The 18,231-nt window shown below is 38.1% G+C and overlaps 1 protein-coding gene across 4 annotated transcripts in view; it reads left to right on the forward strand.

The window, feature by feature from the left end:
- Positions 1–18,231, forward strand: part of HOOK3 (hook microtubule tethering protein 3) — a 107,943-nt gene that overhangs the window by 12,014 nt on the left and 77,698 nt on the right. For all 4 annotated transcript variants that reach the window (XM_081809604.1, XM_081809593.1, XM_006735350.3 and 1 more), the window contains exon 3: positions 15,091–15,163. In XM_081809604.1, coding sequence (XP_081665730.1) covers positions 15,091–15,163 — 73 coding nt within the window. The remainder of the gene's footprint in view (positions 1–15,090; positions 15,164–18,231) is intronic.

Consider the following 18,231-nt stretch of genomic DNA (forward strand, 5'->3'; position numbering starts at 1 on the left):
TGTAGATAATGCTGTCAAACATTGGGGTACATGTATCCCATATTTTTGTGTTCTTTGGATTAAATACCCAGTACTGCAATTGCTGGGTCATAGGGTAGTTCTGTTTTTTTTTTTTTTTTTGAGGGGGGGCAGGGAGAGAGAGAACAAACCGGGAGGAGGGTCAGAGAGAGGGGAAGAAGCAGACCATCTGCTGAGCAGGGATCCCGATGTGGGGCTCGATCCCACGACCTGAGCCGAAGGTAGACGCCTAACTGACTGAGCCACCCAAGTGCCCCAGGGTAGTTCTATTTTTAACTTTTTGAGGCACCTCCATACTGTTTTTCACAGTAGCTGCACCAGTTTTCTCATTCTTTAAGTTTTTATTTAAATTCGAGTTTGGTTTACATTTTGAAAATATTCTGGCTGCAGGTATAAAATGAATTAGAAGAGGCCATAATGATGAGGGATGATGAATTGGAAAGAAATTTGTAATAAATTAGAAAGGAGATTATGGTACTTTGGATTAGGAGGTAGTGAAGGAGGTAGAGAAATGGATAGACTCAAAATAGTAGAGAAAACCAAATGTTGATGATTGCTATGGGGTAGTGAGTAAAAGGGAGGTATCAAAATTGACTTTTAAATTTCTCACTGAAGCAAATACACAGAAGTGGGGACAAAGCACAAATGTGGGAATGCTGAAAGGGGATCTGCTGTGGAGGAGTGCTGGATATATCATGCGTTTAGTTTGGGGGACATTGGATTTGAGTGGTATTGAAACATAAGAGAAAATGCCAAGTTAGCATTAGATCATCCAGGTCTAAAGTGTAGAAGAGAAGTCCAGAATCAATTTGGGTATCTCTTAATTAAAGCCATTAGTGTGGATTAAGTCACTTAGTGAATAGTATAGTGTAAGAGGAAAATATGTGTAGCCTGAGCCTTGAAGAACTTTGACATTTAATTCTGGTTGGAACCTCAAACAACAGAGGTATCAGAGAGGTATGAGGAAAGCCAAAAGAGTATGTGTGCTGAGCAGAGAGTTTCACTGGAAATTGCAAATCTTTTCATTTTGTCTGAGCTGAGAAGTGAAAAACTGTATCTTTCTGTGGTTTCAGTAGAAATTTTATCAAATAGAATGGGCCTAAGTATGTTTCTTGTTAGTATAATTTTTTCTGTATCCAGCCTTTTAGTCATTTTCCATTCATCTGCTTTCCAGCTTCTAAAATTTTGTTGCTCTTGTCTTCTTTCTTTTTGTCCATGTAGGTTCATGTCCACTCCTTTTATTTTTAATTAATAGGACTTTGTTTTTTTTTTCCAAAGATTCCATTCATTTATTTGAGAGAGAGAGAGAGAGCACATGAGAGGGGGGAGGGTCAGAGGGAGAAGCAGACTCCCTGCTGAGCAGGGAGCCCGATGCGGGACTTGATCCCGGGACTCCAGGACCATGACCTGAGCCGAAGGTAGTTGCTCAACCAACTGAGCCACCCAGGTGCCCCAATAGGACTTTGTTTTTTTAGAACAGTTTCAGTTTCACAGCAAAATTGAAATGGCAAAAGAGTTGCAGTATGGGATGACAAAAAAGTTCTGAGGGTGGATGATAGTGATGGTGGCACAACAGTGTGAGTGCACTTAATGCCACTGAACCGCACACTTCAATTTAAATGACAAATTTGATGTTGTGTATAATTCACTACTTTAAAAAAAGGTTTTAAAAATGGAGCGTGAAGTATGGCAAATTCTCACATACTCCTTGTCCCACTACATAGAACGTCCCCCACTATCAACATCCCACACCAGAGTGGTACATTTGTTGTAATTGATGAACCTATGCTGAAACATCATCACCCAAAGTCCCTAATTTACATTAAAGTTCGTTGTGTGTTGTACATTCTCTGTATGGGTTTGACAAATACGTAATGACATAGATCTACCATTGTAGTATCACACAGAGTAGTTTCACTGCCCTAAAAATCCTCTTTGCTCTACCTAGTCATCCTTCCCTCCACCCCAGACCCCCAACAACCCCTGATCTTTTTACTATCTCCATAGTTTTGCCTTTTCTAGAATGTCCTGTAATTGAAATCATAACCATATGTAGTCTTCTCAGATTGGCTTCTTTCATTTAGCAACATTGCATTTAAGATTTCTCCATGTGACTTAATAGTTAATTTCTTTTTAGTGCTTCCCTCTTTTTTGCAGCTTTAGTGAAATGAAATTGACATATAGTAAATTGTACATTTTTAAAGTATAGTATTTGATAAATTTTTACCTATGTAGATGCCTGTGAAACTATCGCCACAGCCAAGATAATGAATGTATCCGTCACTTAAAGAAGTGTTTCAGTCCCTCCTTTCTGCCACCCCTTTCCCATCCCCAGGCAACCACTGATTTACTTTCCATCATTATAGATTAATTTGCAATTTCTAGAAATTTATATAAATGAACTCACACAATACATTTTATTTGAGGGAGAAGGTATGGCTTCTTTCATGCAACATGCTATTTTGAGATTCATGTTGTTGCCTATAATAGTTCATATTCATCTATTCATTCATCTACCGATGAACATCTGGGTTATTTTAGTTTGGGACTATTACAAATAAAGCATCTCTGAACATTAGCATACAAATCTTTGTATGGACATATCCTTTCATTTCCCTCTAGTAAAATCCCACCCAGGAGTGGAATGGTTAGACCATATAGTTAGGTGTATGTTTACTATTTAGAAGACTGCCAGAGTGTTTCCAAAGTGGATGTGCTGTTTTTGCCCCAACAAGCAGTGTATGAACATTCTTATTTCACCACAGTCTAACTATCATTTGCTAAGGTCAGTATTTTTTGTTTTTTTGTTTTTTTTTTTAAGTTTTATATTTAAGTAATCTCTACATCTGGCATGGGGCTTGAACTCACAACCCTGAAATCAAGAGTCACATGCTCTACCGACTAAGCCAGCCAGGTGCCCCTGTTTTGTTTTGTTTTAATTGAAGTATAGTTGATACACAATATTACATTAATTTCAGGTGTATAAGGCAGTCTTTTTGATTTTAGCCATTCTGGTGGCTGTCTAGTAATAACTCATTGTGGTTTTAGTTTGTATTCTTAGGATGACTAATGATGTCTAGCATCTTTTCATGTTTTTGCCATCTATATATCTTCTTTTGTGAATGGTTTCCCATAATCTTTTGCCTGTTTTTTATTTAAATTGTCTTACTGAATTTAGAGTTCTTTATAAATACAAAATATAAATACTAAAGTCATTTTTCAGATGTATGTTTTAAAATATTTTCTTCCAATCTGTGGCTTCCCTTTTTTTTTTTTTTTTTTAAGATTTGTTATGCCTTTGACAGAGCACAAACAGGGAGTGGCAGAGGTAGAGGGAGAAGCAGGCTCCCCGCTGAGCAGGTAGCCCAATATTGGGCTGGATCCCAGGACCCTGGGATCATGACCTGAGCCAAAGGCAGACGCTTAACCAACTGAGCCACCCAGGGTCCGCTCCCCCTTTCATTTTCTTAGTAGTGTTTTTGCAAGGCAAAAGTTTTAAATTTTGATAAAATCTAACTTTTTTCTTTCACGTGTTGTTTTTATTCTATTTTTTTAAAGATTTTATTTTTAAGTAATCTCTACACCCAGTGTGGAGCTTGAACCCACAACCTCAAAAATCAAGAGTCATACATTCCATTGACTGAGCCAGCCAAGTGCTCCCTGTTTTTTTTCTTTTTTAAATTCAATTAGCCAACATGTTTGGTTTTTTTTTCCTATTAAGAAATGTTTACCAAACCCAGGGTCACTAAGATTTTCTTCTGTGTTTTCCTCTAGAAGTTTTATAGTTCTGGTGCTTACATTAGGTCTGTGATGAATTTTTAGTTTTTATATATAAGGATTGATTTTTTTTTCTTTTTTTGTACAATTTATTAAAAAGATTCCTTTCCCATATTTTCAGGACTTTTGATTATGTTGATTTGCTTAGTGACCAGACAGACATCATCCATAGATGATTAGATTCTTGTTTAATTTTTACTATAGATCAGTCACCAGAAACATTAAGAAGTACTCTGTCCTTTTACATCTGTACATTAACAAATACAAAATGAAAACTTTTTTTCCCTTAAGTCTTGAAGGAACTGATTGTTGTTTTGTTTTGTTTTTAAAGATTTTATTCATTTATTTGACAGAAAGAAAGAGTAGGCAGAGCAGCAGGCAGAGGGAGATGCAGGTTCCCCACCCCCTCTGAGCAGAGAGCCTGATGCAGGGCTTGATCCCAGGACCCTAGGATCATGACCTGAGCCAAAGGCAGACGCTTAACTGACTGAGCTACCCAGGCGCCCTGGGAACTGTGATTGTTAAATGAGCTTTCTATTTTCAACTTTTTGGTTCGAAGAAAATTAATATTGGTAAAAAAAATAAAGCAGAGTCCACTTCAGAGAGCACAGGATGTTTTATATGACATAGCAAGAATTTGAATTGGCTGTTTATGCTCTTAAGCTTGGTTAACCTGCAGTACTTGTGCCAAAGAATAGTCAGCACTTTGCCTGATCCAACTTAGACTCTGAAAGAGACCTGGTTCTCCCCTGACACTACTTCTGCAGGCTTCTCAAGTGATGGCTATTTTTTCTCCCACAGTGTTCAAGTACCACTTAGCCCAGAGGTACTAAGGTGGTACTCCTTAGTGCTGCTTCCAGACCATTCTCCTTCATCTTCCTTAAAACTCTAGTTTTGAACTTTATGACATCATCCACTACCCTTCATCGTTGTTGTCATTCCATCTTGTTTCTCAACAATATTGAATCCTGGCACACCGTCAGCTCTTCCCAAAATACTCTTACCTACATTCTTGGTGATTTGGATGTATACCTGGATGATCCTTCATATCCTTCCTTACGAGTTTCTTTCTTTCTTTCTTTCTTTTTTTTTAAGATTTTATTTATTTGACAGAGAGAGACACAGCGAGAGAGGGAACACAAGCAGGGGGAGTGGGAGTGGGAGAAGCAGGCTTCCCACGGAGCAGGGAGCCCTGACCTGGGGCTCGATCCCAGGACCCTGGGATCATGACCTGAGTCGAAGGTAGACGTTTAATGACTGAGCCACCCAGGCGCCCCTCCCTACCAGTTTCTTGAACTTCTCTCCATTGATCTTGTCTTCTACTATATTTCAGGCACTCCTTCCCATGATCATACCCTATACCTTATAATTACTGATAATGTGTAATCCCCCATAATCTCAGCTTTCTCATTACCACTGTCTGATTATTGTTTCCTGTCTTTCCATCTCCCTTCCTCTGGTATCAAGTCTCCAATAATTCTTTAATTCTCTAGTGCCAGTGTGATCTTAAAACTGTCCACCTTCACTGTTCTTTCTTTCCTCTTATTTAGCTGAAACTCCATGGTCAATCATAATTACTCCCCTGCGTATACTTTTAGCTCCCCTGCCCCTCTCATATTGTATTTGTTTTGCAAAACCACAACTCTGGTTAAATCTAATGTCCTACCAGTTTTGCTTCTTACCTATGCAGTTGAATCCAGCTGGAAAAAAAAATGCAGACATGCTGATGGATCTCATTTTAAATTTCTCACCACAAAACTGCAAGTGTTACCTTATGGAATCTCACAGTCATACTGTGTTTCCCTAGTGTTTTCATTCCCCCACTCTTCCAGATGACTCTCTCACATTTTTCTCTCTTCAAACCTCCAGTACCTTACAAGGTAGATACATCCTACGTCTGAGGAAATTGAAACAAATAAAACAATTTCCATAGAATTCCATGACTACATGTACCCACCTGGCAGCATTAGTTTGACTTTGTCTTGCTACCTGTTATGATACAAAGAGCTATAGGGGAAGGTTTCTATCTTAAAGTTAGTACTTGCACTTTGTATATTGCATCCCATTGCCTATTACCTACTTAGGATCATCACTTTACCAATTTGCGCTTCTTTCCTAAATCATCACTTTTCCCTTATCTGCTGTATCATATTCACTAGCATGCAAGCAAATGGTTACTTCTTTTCTCTTTAAAAATACTTCTGGGGCACCTGGGTGGCTCAGTTGGTTAAGCGACTGCCTTCGGCTCAGGTCATGATCCTGGAGTCCCGGGATCGAGTCCCACATCGGGCTCCCTGCTCAGCAGGGGGTCTGCTTCTCCCTCTGACCCTCTTCCGTCTCGAGCTCTCTGTCTCTCATTCTCTCTCTCTCAAATAAATAAATAAAATCTTTAAAAAAAAAAATACTTCTGGTCTCAGGGATGCCTGGGTGACTCAACTGGTTAAGCGTCTGCCTTTGGCTCAGGTCATGATCCCAGGGTCCTGGGATCAAGTCCTGCATCTGGCTCCTTGATCCGTGGGGAGCCTGCTGCTCCCCCTGCTTGTGCTTGCACACATGCGTGCGTGCTTGCTCGCTCTCTCTCTGACAAATAGATAAATAAAATCTTAAAAATACTCCTGATCTCACTTTTGTCATTCCATTTCTCCTCCCCTTTGTGGCAAAAACTTCTTTTTTTTTAAACTTCTTTAAAGAATAGTCTGTACCCAGCTGTTTTGTATTCCTATCTTCCAGCTCTTTTATTTAATTTTTTTTAAGATTTTATTTATTTATTTGACAGAGACACAGCGAGAGAGGGAACACAAGCAGGGGGAGTGGGAGGAGAAGCAGGTTTACCGCGGAGCAGGGAGCCCAATGTGGGGCTCCATCCCAGGACCCTAGGACCATGACCTGAGCCGAAGGCAGACGCTTGACGACTGAGCCACCCAGGCACCCCACTTCCGGGTCTTTTAAATCCACTTTTCAGTCAGGGATTTTTTTTTTTTCCCCACCATTTTATTAAAACTGTGCTTGTTAGGACCACCAATTATCTACATAGTGCTGATTCTAATGGCCCAGTCTCAGTCCTTATCCAGACATGGCAGCAGCATTCAAAGGACTTAACCTCCTGTAACACTTTTAAAAATTTGGTTTCCAAGATACTGTTAGCCTCTGGGTTTTTCTCCTGTCTTACTTGATGATCTGTATTTCCTTCGCTCATTTTTCCTCTTCTATTCTACTTCCTAACGGAGGAGTGCTTAAGGACTCAGGCCTTGCTACTCTTTTCTGTTTGCATTCACTTAGTTGATGACTTCATCTGGTCTCATGGATTTAAACATCATCCATATCCTAATGACTCAGTTTTGTATCTCCAGCATGAATCTTTGCCTTGACCTCCAGACTTAACCTCATTGTCTATTCAGTGTCTCCATTTGAGTCTAAAAGACCTCTCAGAGTTGTCATATCTAAAACTAAACTCTGTCTTCTACCTAAAACCCACTCAGTCAAAAATCTTCTCGTTTCAGTTGTTGGCATTTCCTTCTAGTTGCTCAAACCATTAAACCTTTCTTTTTTTTCCCCATCCCACATAGAATCTTCCAGGAAATCCTGATAACTATGCTTTTAAAATATATCTATAAAGTATATTTAAATCTAGCCTTTAGCTCTGACTTCCAGTTTACAGAAAAGCACAGAGGCTAGAGGAACAAATTACACTAAATCATGACGAAACAATCAGGCAAATCCAGAAAGTGAGCTGTTTTAAAGGACAATAGACCTAGTCTCCTCAGCAAGCCAATGCCATGAGAAAAAAGAAAGGGGGTAGACTATTCTAAACTAAAGAGCCTAAAGAGATGAGAAACAGGCAGTAACCAAACCCTGGGATCATGACCTGAGCCAAACAGACGCTTAACGACTGAGCCACCCAGGCGCCCCCTGGAAAACTTTTATAATAAGAATTGTTATTTTTCCTGCTACAACATTGGCCGCCATCGTCTCTTGCCTTTATCATGTTAATAGTTTCCTGATGAGGGTATACCTGGGTGGCTCAGCCGTTAAGTGTCTGCCTTGCCTTCTGCTAAGGTCATGATCCCCTGATCCTGGGATCCAGCCACACATCTGGGCTCCTTGCTCAGCAGGAAGCCTGCTTCTCCCTCTCACACTCCCCTTGCTTGTGTTTCCTCTCTCTCTCTGTCAATAAATACATAAAATTTATTTAAAAAATAATTTCCTGATGAGGGTGTTTCTGTACTAGCCTGCCCACAGTCTAATGTGAACCCAGCAGCCAGAGTGATTTTTTAGTAAGATTTTCTGCCTAGAACTCTACATTGTTACTCCATTTCACTCAGGGTAAAAGCCAAAGTACTCACAATAGTATATCCTAAGTGATCTGGACTACTTGTTACCATTCTGGTACCTTGTTTGTTGAATGAATGAATATGGACTTATTTTGACTTTGAAATTAAAAGAAAGCAGCTTTTATCATCTTTTATCTTTTGTCTCCAAGAATAGTTCACCACCACTCTCTCATTTTCCATCAACAATTTCCCCAATACCAGCTGGATGTCCTACAGTTCGGTTCTGACGCTAACTTCTGAGTTAGTGCAGACTCCACAAGTTAAGGCCTCAGTCCCATAAAACTGCCCCAACTTCAGATGCCAGGTGGATGTGCAATTCTCAGCTCAGCCACACTTCTTCCTGGCCAACTACAAATTCAGGAGTTCCTATGAACTCCTCTCCACCCTCAGCCCTTTTAGTAATTTTCAAGAATGACACAAAACTCAGGAAAGCTTTATACTTACAATTATAGTTTTATTATGAAGAATATAATCCAGGAATAGTCAAAGGAAAGAGATGCATAGTGCAAGGTATGGGGCTGCGGGCAGCGCAGAGCTCACAGCTTCCATGCTCTCTCCAGGCATGCTACCCTCCCAGCATATCAATGTGTTCACCAGCTTAGGAACTCCCTGAACCGTGTTGTTTAGGATTTTTATTTGGGGTTTCATTCCGTAGATGTGATTGAAATTATGAACTCAACCTCAAGCCCCTTTCTGGAGGTCGAAGTGGGGCTGAAAGTTCCAGTCCTCTAGTCGTGTGGTTTGTTCCTTTGGAACCAGCCTCCATCCTGAAGCTATCTAGATTCATCCACAATGAATCACCTCATTAGCATAAACTCAGTTATGGTCAGAAAGACTCATTATAAATTACAAAGGACACTCCTGTCACTTAGGAAATGCTAAGGGTTTTAGGAGCTCAGTGCCAGGAACCAGGAAATGCTAAGGGTTTTAGGAGCTCAGGAACCAGGGACGAAGACCAAATACGTTTTTTATTATACCACAACCACATATTGATTGAAAGGCTAAGAGCAGAAGTAGTAAGTTATACCTCTAAGTGCCATTAGTCTTAGCTTTTAGAGTTTAAGAAAGAGGGAAAAAGAAGATAGATGAGACCAGCAGAGAGAGAATGAAGGTCAAGCTGTGGACGTTGGTGGAAAGCTGCTTAAATGGATACTTTCTTTTTTTAGTACCCTGAGTTGCTGATTCTTAGCTTAACGCCTATCCTTTATGTGCCTTTATGGCTTAATTTGACATAATAGGGGCTAAGCATAATTTGCTATATTTTTGTTGTCATTATGGATGTGAAAATTATTATAGCTAACTCTTGAATACACATTTAATGGCAGGGGACCAAAATGATTGTTTGGGTAATTAAAAGACAATTAGAAAACAGACCTAAGAAATCAACATGCCTAAAAAGTACTCAGGTTTGCTAATAAAAATGCCATATTAAGAGATGGAGTCAAAATACAGTGTTGGTTTTGGACCCATCTTAATTTGGCTGAGTTCAATAAGAATATTATTAATTATTAAATAATTTTAGCAGTACAAATGAAACTTAATGTGTTTATTTTTGTGAAGGTAATTAAGTGCAGGCAGATAATATATTTCTGGAATTATGTTATGGATTAAAGTTAATGGGCTTTTTTTTTTTTAACTTAAACTAGGACCAGTTCATAAGTTATAGTCAGATAGATGTGTTACTGGAAAAATCTAAGGAAATGATTTTGTATGTTTCATGGGTTCTTTTTGTTTTTCTTAGCAAGAGTCAGGACATAGTAAGAAGCTAAATATAGCTTCTTACTCATGAAGAACACGCCAGTAAGATTATCAGTTGTTATTTACATGTCTGTGCAGAACTATGGTCTATTAAGATTTTGGAGAAAATTGCCTTTATATTGTTTGTTATAGCCTGAGAGCATTAATTAGGGGGTACTTAGAAAACATAGCTGAAATTGTGAACTACTTATAGAAACAGAGTTATGGTTAGATGCCTACATACTGAATCAAAGTTTATTACTGGGAAAAGTCACACTGGATGTAAGAAGACTATAAGACTACTGTTCTTGCTGTGTTCTGCCCAAGTAGTAGATTGGAAGTTTATGGATAGCTTAAAAGTACTGTCACTTTCTAAATGTATTTCAGTCTGCAGATATTTATTGAGAACCTGCTATGTGTCAGACATGAGGTACTGGGAATGAGTGAATGAGAAGAGATACCTGCCCTTAATGAACATAGAGTGTCATGAACCATGTTGGTCCCTCTCTTCTTGTGACCTAGTTGCTTCAGCATGAAGGAGATACTGAGCCACAGGACCTTAGTGTTGTTGGCTCAAATCAGTTTTGTGTTGAACTTTACTGATCTGTTTTAACAAAAATGATTATACTGCCAACTCTGCCACTTAATTATCTGATTGAACTTGGGAAAATTACTTGATTTCAGAGTCTGATACTCCTTAATGGTAACAGGAATAATAATACCTCCCTTGCAATGTCATTGTGAATGTAAAGTACCTGATTCAGTGCCTAGTATATTATTATTGGTGCTTAGCAGCGGTTTTTGTTGTCTTCCCTCCCTAGCTCAGACATGATTCTGAGATTTTGATTTGGTGATCTTTTAAGGAATAAGCAAGCTGTATCATAGTGTTTGATTTGCAATATTCAGATATTTCTGAGTTCTTTTACTTATAAGTATTGCTCTAAATTGTAAATTAAGTATCTCAGGAGTTTTTGGAGTATATAATTTCTTAGACATTTTAAAAATTAATTTGAAAGTGAACTCTGCCCCCAACATATCAAGAGTCACACGCTCTACTGACTGAAACAGCCAGGCACTTTATTTATTTATTTATTTTTTTAAGATTTTATTTATTTGTTAGAGACAGCGAGAGAACGAACACAAGCAGGGGGAGTGGGAGAGGGAGAAGCAGGCTTCCGGCTGAGCAGGGAGCCCGATGCAGGGCTCGATCCCAGGACCAAGGACCACGACCTGAGCCAAAGGCAGACCTTTAACGACTGAGCCACCCAGGCGCACCTTCTTAGACAATTTAAAGCATTCTTTTTTATAAGTTTATGAGCTTGCAGGTGAAGTTTAAGTATCTTTTAGTTGTGTGACCCTGAATTGCCACTCAGCTAGTAAGTTCAGTGCCTTTGGCTTTGAGTAATAATCACCAGCCACGTAGCACCAAACTCAGATTGCCGGCCTTATGTGTCTTTTTTGGTTGGAAAGACTAACACTTGATTGGCAATGATTATGCTTTTTAGATTATTCAAGTGTCAAAAAATATTGAATATATTCTGATTTCTGAATTATTTATTTATAATGGTTCTTTAGTATTTTAGTAGAATTCACTCAATTGTTGCTTTTCTTTGCGTTATCTATTTTTACAAGAGGTTTTAAGGAAAAAGGACACTTTCTGGGGTGGTCTTCCCATTTTATAAGTCAGTTTCTCTGAAAATTCACCCTTATCCTGCCAGGTGTGGTCATTCTTCCCCCTAAAGTTGTGTGTGACCTACTTGCAAGCCCTCTATCCTTTTGGTCACATATAAATTGGATTAGGGATGAAAAACAGACTCTAGCTGGACTATTTAGAATGATCCGGGAACTTAGAATTGGGACTGAATGATGGCTGGTCTCTAAACTGTTTGAACTAAAATGTTGAAGACTTGGAACGTGTCTGCAGCTATCTTCAGCCTTGTATATGGAGAAACAGAAAAAAGTCAGTCTGCAGAGAGAATGATATAGATGGGCAGAAACAAAGACGAAAGTCAGAAGGAGAGTACTGTCTGGGTTCTTAACAGCTTTCCGGGTCTTTATTCTAGTACTTTGTGAGGCCCAGTTATCCTTCAATACCATAACCTACCTCAGTGATCTTCCAATAAGTTTCCCTTTATTTTGTACAAGATCACTGAAATTAAAGGGCGCCTGGGTAGCTCAGTTGTTAAGCGTCTGCCTTTGGGTCAGGTCATGGTCCCAGGGTCCTAGGATCGAGCCACGCATCGGGCTCCCTGCTCCTTGGGAAGCCTGCTTCTCCCTCTCCTACTCCCCCTGCTTGTGTTCCCTCTCTCGCTGTGTCTCTCTCTGTCAAATAAATAAAATCTTAAAAAAAAAAAAAAAGTTGCTCAAATTAGTTTCTTTTACTTAATTTTTATTCTTTTGAACTTCTAAAAAAGCTAGATTAAGCTTAAAAATAAAATGGGTGTGAATATCCACATGCAGAAGAATGAACTTAGACCCCTCTCTTACACCATACACAAATGAATCATAGACCTAAGTATAAGAACTAAAACTATAAAACTCCTGGAAAGTGAAAGGACAACTCACGGAATGTGACAAATTATTTACGTGTTTTATGTCTGAGAAGGGGCTTTTTTCTTGAATACTAAGCAGGGGAAACCCAACCCCCAAAAGCAACTCTTAGAACTCAATAATAAAAGGACAACCCAATTTTTAAATAGGAAAAGACTGAATAGACTTTTCTCCAAAGAGAATATACAAATGGCCAATACTCAGCATGATTAGTCATCAAGGAAATATAAATCAAAACCATAGTGACATACCAATTCACATCCACTAGGATGACTGTAATTAAAAGGACAGAAAATAACAAGTGCGTGGAGAAATTGGAACCAACATACATTGCTGGTGGGAATGTAAAGTGGTGTAACTACTTTGGAAAACAGTTTGGCCTTGCTTCAAATGTTAAACACACAGTTACTATGGGACCCACCAGTTCCACTCCTGGGCATATACCCACAAGAAACATGTCCACACCGAACTGGTCAAATGTTCAAAGCATCATTATTCATAATAGCTAAAAAGTAAAAACAACCCAAATACACATCAGCTGATGCATGGATAACCACAATTTATTATACCCATTAATGGAATGTTGTTGAGTCATAAAAAGAAATGAAGTGGTAATACATACTACAATATGAATGAATCCTAAAACCATCCTAAATGAAAGAAGCCAGACAGAAAAGACCACCAAGCGTATGATTTCATTTATATGAAATGTCCAGAATAGGCAAACCCATGGAGACAGAAAGGCGATGAGTAATTCCCAGGGGCTGGAGAGAGAGAGGGAAATGGACAGTGATGGGTAATAGATAAAGGTTTCTTTTTGGGAAGATGGAAATGTCCTAACACTATATTTAGATAATGGTTATGGTCATACAACTCTGTGAATGTACTAAAACCCATTGCATTGTATACTTTAAATGGATGAGTCATGGTATATGAATTATATCTCAATAAAGCTATTTTTAAAAGCTATATGATACAGGCTCCAACAATGATTATGAAATAATAAAAATAATTAAAAAAATAAAAAATAAAAATAGATTTTTAGAGGTGACTTAGTTGTAACTTTTTTCATAAATTTCATACCTAAATACATTTTTTTAAACAATAACATTAAAAGTTATAAGCATGTTACTTCATTTAAAGATATGAACAAAATTTAGTGCTGATTGTATCAGTTTGAGTGACAGTTTAAGTTGAAATGTAGTTTTTTTTTTTTTTATTTCCTAACATTCCTCTCATTGCCATTATGTTTTGGGGATGAATGGAGACAGTTGTGGCGTTGTGGAAAGATCTCTGGACTTAGCACTTGCTAAAGCAGGACAAACAGGTGTTCAGTCTGTGGTCTTGAATAATTTTTTTAAAAAGATTTTATTTATTTATTTGATAGAGACACAGTGAGAAAGGAAACACAAGCAGGGCGAGTGGGAGAGGGAGAAGCAGACTCCCCGCTGAGAAGGGAGCCCAGTGTGGGGCTCCATCCCAGGACCCTGGGACCATGACCTGAGCCGAAGGCAGACGCTTAATGACTGAGCCACCCAGGCGCCCCTTGAATAAATAATTTAACGTCTTAGAGCATTGGTTTCAAAAATTTTTAAATGAGGATCATGCTGGGCTAAAAAAACAATTTTTTTCTTTCTATTTATAGTAGTTTGGGGAGGTTTTCCTAAGAAAAATAAGTATAGGTATATTCATAGGTGTTTCAGTTTGTCCACACCAGTGTTAACTTAGATTTTAAACATTTTGCAAACAGTGTCCAACTTGTCTAATGCTTGGTATTACATGTGAGAAAATAGGTTCTCAGTCTATAATATTTATTTATTTTCACTCTATATTTAAATAAATTGAAATTTTGGGTCACCTGGTTGGCTTAGTCACTTAAGCATCTGACTCTTGGTTTTGGCTCAGGTCATGATCTCAGGGTTGTGAAATCAAGTCCCCTGTTGGAGTCTGCTTAAGACTCTCCCTCTGCTCTACCCCCACCCCCCACGCATTTACACTCTCTCTTTCTAAAATAAATCTTTAAAAAAAATAAATTGAAAAAATTTTTAAAGATTTTATTTATTTGACAGCACAAGCAGGGGCGAGCAGGAGAGGGAGAAACAGGCTCCCCATGGAGCCCTGGACTTGGGACTCCATCCCAGAACCCTGGGATCATGACCTGAGCTGAAGGCAGACATTTAACTGACTGAACCATCAGCATCCCAGAAATTGAAATTTTAATAGCATTATTGGTGACTTTCAAAGTATTAGGTGACAGAAATTATTGAAATATTAAGTGAAAGGCTTATGTTAACCTTTTTCTTGATACATTTGTCTGTTTAAAATTGTGTCTCAAATTTGACTGGTTTTAGATATTACTATATCTAAAAATTATGTTAATTTCAGGATAGCTTATTCATCTATAATTTGTTTTTAAAAATATGTCAACTGTATGTTATCATTTTTCATTTTTTAGTTTGTTTTTGATAATATATGTTTTATGATACACTGATAATAGGTTGATTTTAGAAAAATCTATAATTGCATCCAGTCTCCACAATGAGTTATTTAGTGGCGAATATGTGGTAAATATATGTTTATGTTGCAGTTAAGTGATGTTATGGGATAAGTTTCAGTTTTCTTTTTTTTTAAGCTTGATAGCTGCATGATTAATATGCTAGCTTTTTCTTATCTGCAGAGATCCTGTATATTTTGATGAAAATTGGCTAAACAGAATCAAAACCGAAGTAGGAGATAATTGGAGGCTAAAGGTATTTTCTTTTTATTTTCCCATCTGTTAAATAGTCTTTTAGTTGTGTGTATATATTTGTTGAACTTTCATCTGATGTGTTCAGTGAGCTTTAGAAACCTAGATTGCCTGTAGTGAAATAATCCAGAATTGAAGATTGGAGGTAACCTGAAGTTGCTCACAAAGATACATATATAGTGTAGGTCAGTGAAACACAGTGGCCGCGGGCATGGACTCTAGAGCCAAAGTGCCTGTGTTCATATCACAATTCTACCATCCACTGTCTGGGAAAGTCTTCTAATCATTCTGTATCTCAATTCCCCATTTGTAAAATGAGGATTGTAATAGGATCTACCTCACAGAAATAAATGAGTTAGTATATATAATGTCCTTAGGATAGTGCACATATGTAGTGTTAGTTGCTAGTCTTGTTATTAATAATGAGGACATACTGGTCATTGTTAACTGAGCCCAGAACACTAAGAATGAAGTATTTTCATTTCTTTTCCTGGTAGCCTTAAGTTCCAGTATTTCTCAAGCTTCTTTGAGAAAGCCAAAACCCACAATTAGAAATAGTGTTTACATCGCAGCCTCCTATCCAGCTAAACGTATGTGCATACATAGTTGAACAAGTTTTTCCCCTTATTCTAGACACTGATGTTTTGGTTTTAAAAAGTATTAGTTGCAACCCGCTAAATTATTTTAACTTTATGTTTTGAAATAATTCTAGATTCACAGGGGGTTGCAAAAAAATGTACAGAGTTCTGTGTACCTTTCACCCAGTTTTCCCAGTGGTTACATCTTGCATAACTATAATACAATATCAAAACTAAGGAACTGACATTGGTACAAGCCAGTTCACTCAGTTTTCACCAGTTGTACATATGCCCTTTTGTGTTTTTGTATGTACAGTTATGTGTAGCTCTAGTGATAATGTAGTTTCCTATAATGCTCACCACAATGAAGACACAGAGTTGTTCCATCTCGCAAGACTCCACGATGCTGCCTTTATGACCACATCCACACCACACACTCTTCACTCTATTCCCTGGAAACCACTAATTTGTTCTCCATCTCTATAATTTTGTTACACTAAATTGATTTTTATGACCCAGTGATGATTATGACTGCCAGTTTGGAAAGCTCTAGAACCATTTCTCTTTGATACAGAGGGGTAGAGACTCAGAAATGCAAATGAGTAAGCATGTGTAGTTCCTGGACTTGAGGTATGTTAAGCTTGGTTTGTCTTTATATTTCTTCCATAAAACACATATTTGATGAAAAATAGTCATTGATTGCTTAAATATTGGGTCTGCCAAAATTTAATTCCTTTTGTTTACTAATAGAGTGAATGGACACTGGTTTAAGCTACTATTTTAATTTCTAAACTTTCAAGAATAGACAAATGATTTATACATATATAACACATTATATATGTATATACTCTGTGTGTGTGTGTGTGTGTGTGTGTGATTATATATATTTTCTTTCTTTTTTTTTTTTTTTAAATAGAGAAAGAGCAAGGTAGGGAGGGGCGGAAGGAAAGAGAGAATCCTAAGCAGGCTCCACACCCAGTGCAGAGCCCAATGTGGGATTCGATCTCACAACCCTGAGTTCATGACCTGAGCTGAAATCAGGAGTCATTCACTCAACTGACTAAGCCACACAGGCACACCTAAATGATTACTTTTTAATGTTTTAACATGTGTAAAGCAATTCTGGATATTTAAAATAATGCTACTAATCAATTTGTGTTTGCTTGCTGTCTTGACCAAAGAGAAAGGTATATACCCCACCTTCCATGCATACAACACACATGTAAAACGCACAGTCTTCAGTGTCATGAGTGTGACAGAGACAGTAATATAGAGAAGGGGGAGAACTTTATCATATTCTTAATATTCAGAACTGGAAATGTCAGTTCTGATTTGCATTCCTGTTCTCCATATTTTATCCTGTTATATTTCTTCAATTTTATTTATTTATTTATTTTATTTTTTTTTTTAAAGATTTTATTTATTTATTTGACAGAGAAAGAGAGAGCACAAGTAGGCAGAGTGGCAGGCAGAGGGAGAGGCAGGCTCTCTGCTGAGCAGGGAGCCAGATGTGGGGCTCGATCCCAGGACCCCAGGATCATGACCTGAGCCGAAGGCAGCCGCTTAACCAACTGAGCCACCCAGGCGCCCCATATTTCTTCAATTTTAAGATACCATTGATTATAAGATAGTTCTTTTCAGTAGGAAGTAAACTACCATTTTAAATGAACACATTGATTTTTGAGACATTTTAATTTCAAATGTTAAAATATGAATAAAATGAACATTCTAGGATAAAAGAAATAAAATGTATTATATATTTTCCATGTCTCCAAATTTTTCTGGAAGTATAAACGTGTTTTCTTTATGAGATGTTTTCTTTAAATAAGTTTTCGGGGCACCTCGGTGGCTCATTCAGTTGAGCATCTGACTGTTGGTTTCAGCTCAGGTCATGATCTCAGGGTCATGAGATTGAGCCCCACATCGGGCTCTGTGCTCAGTGGGGAGTCTGCTTCTCTCCTTTTCCGCTGCCTCCGCCCCCCGCACCCCAATGCTTATGCTGTTTTTCTCTCTCAAAATATATGTGTGTGTATATATATCTTAAAAAAAAAAGTTATCAGTTTAATTTTTCCCTTAAAAGTAATATGTCTGATTGCACTGGATCACACTGCTATGATTAAGCCACTTTTACTTGATAGTCACAGCTTCTGCTGTCTTCTGTCCTAGGACATCTTCAGCTACTAACATTGAGTAGGAACAGCTAGGTAGATGGTCAACAGAATCATATTGTGTACATATTTTAACTTAACACAAATTTAACTGTATGAATTGGGTCAAAAAAGAAAAAGGAAGAAAATAATAGCTTAAATAGTTTAGGTGATTCTACCTGTCATTTCACTCAGATAACATATAGGCCAGTGAACTCTTGCTTTGGAATGGCTGAGTGAGAGGAAACATGTTGGTCCCTCTCCTTGCTTCTTGGATGCTTTTTCTAAGTAGGCTGCCTGCCCAGCATGGAGCCCAAGGTGGGGCCCGAACCCATGACTCAGATCGA

Source organism: Leptonychotes weddellii, chromosome 2 (assembly GCF_054177405.1).
Source record: "Leptonychotes weddellii isolate Sample4059 chromosome 2, ASM5417740v2, whole genome shotgun sequence".
NCBI classification, from domain to species: Eukaryota; Metazoa; Chordata; class Mammalia; order Carnivora; family Phocidae; genus Leptonychotes; species Leptonychotes weddellii.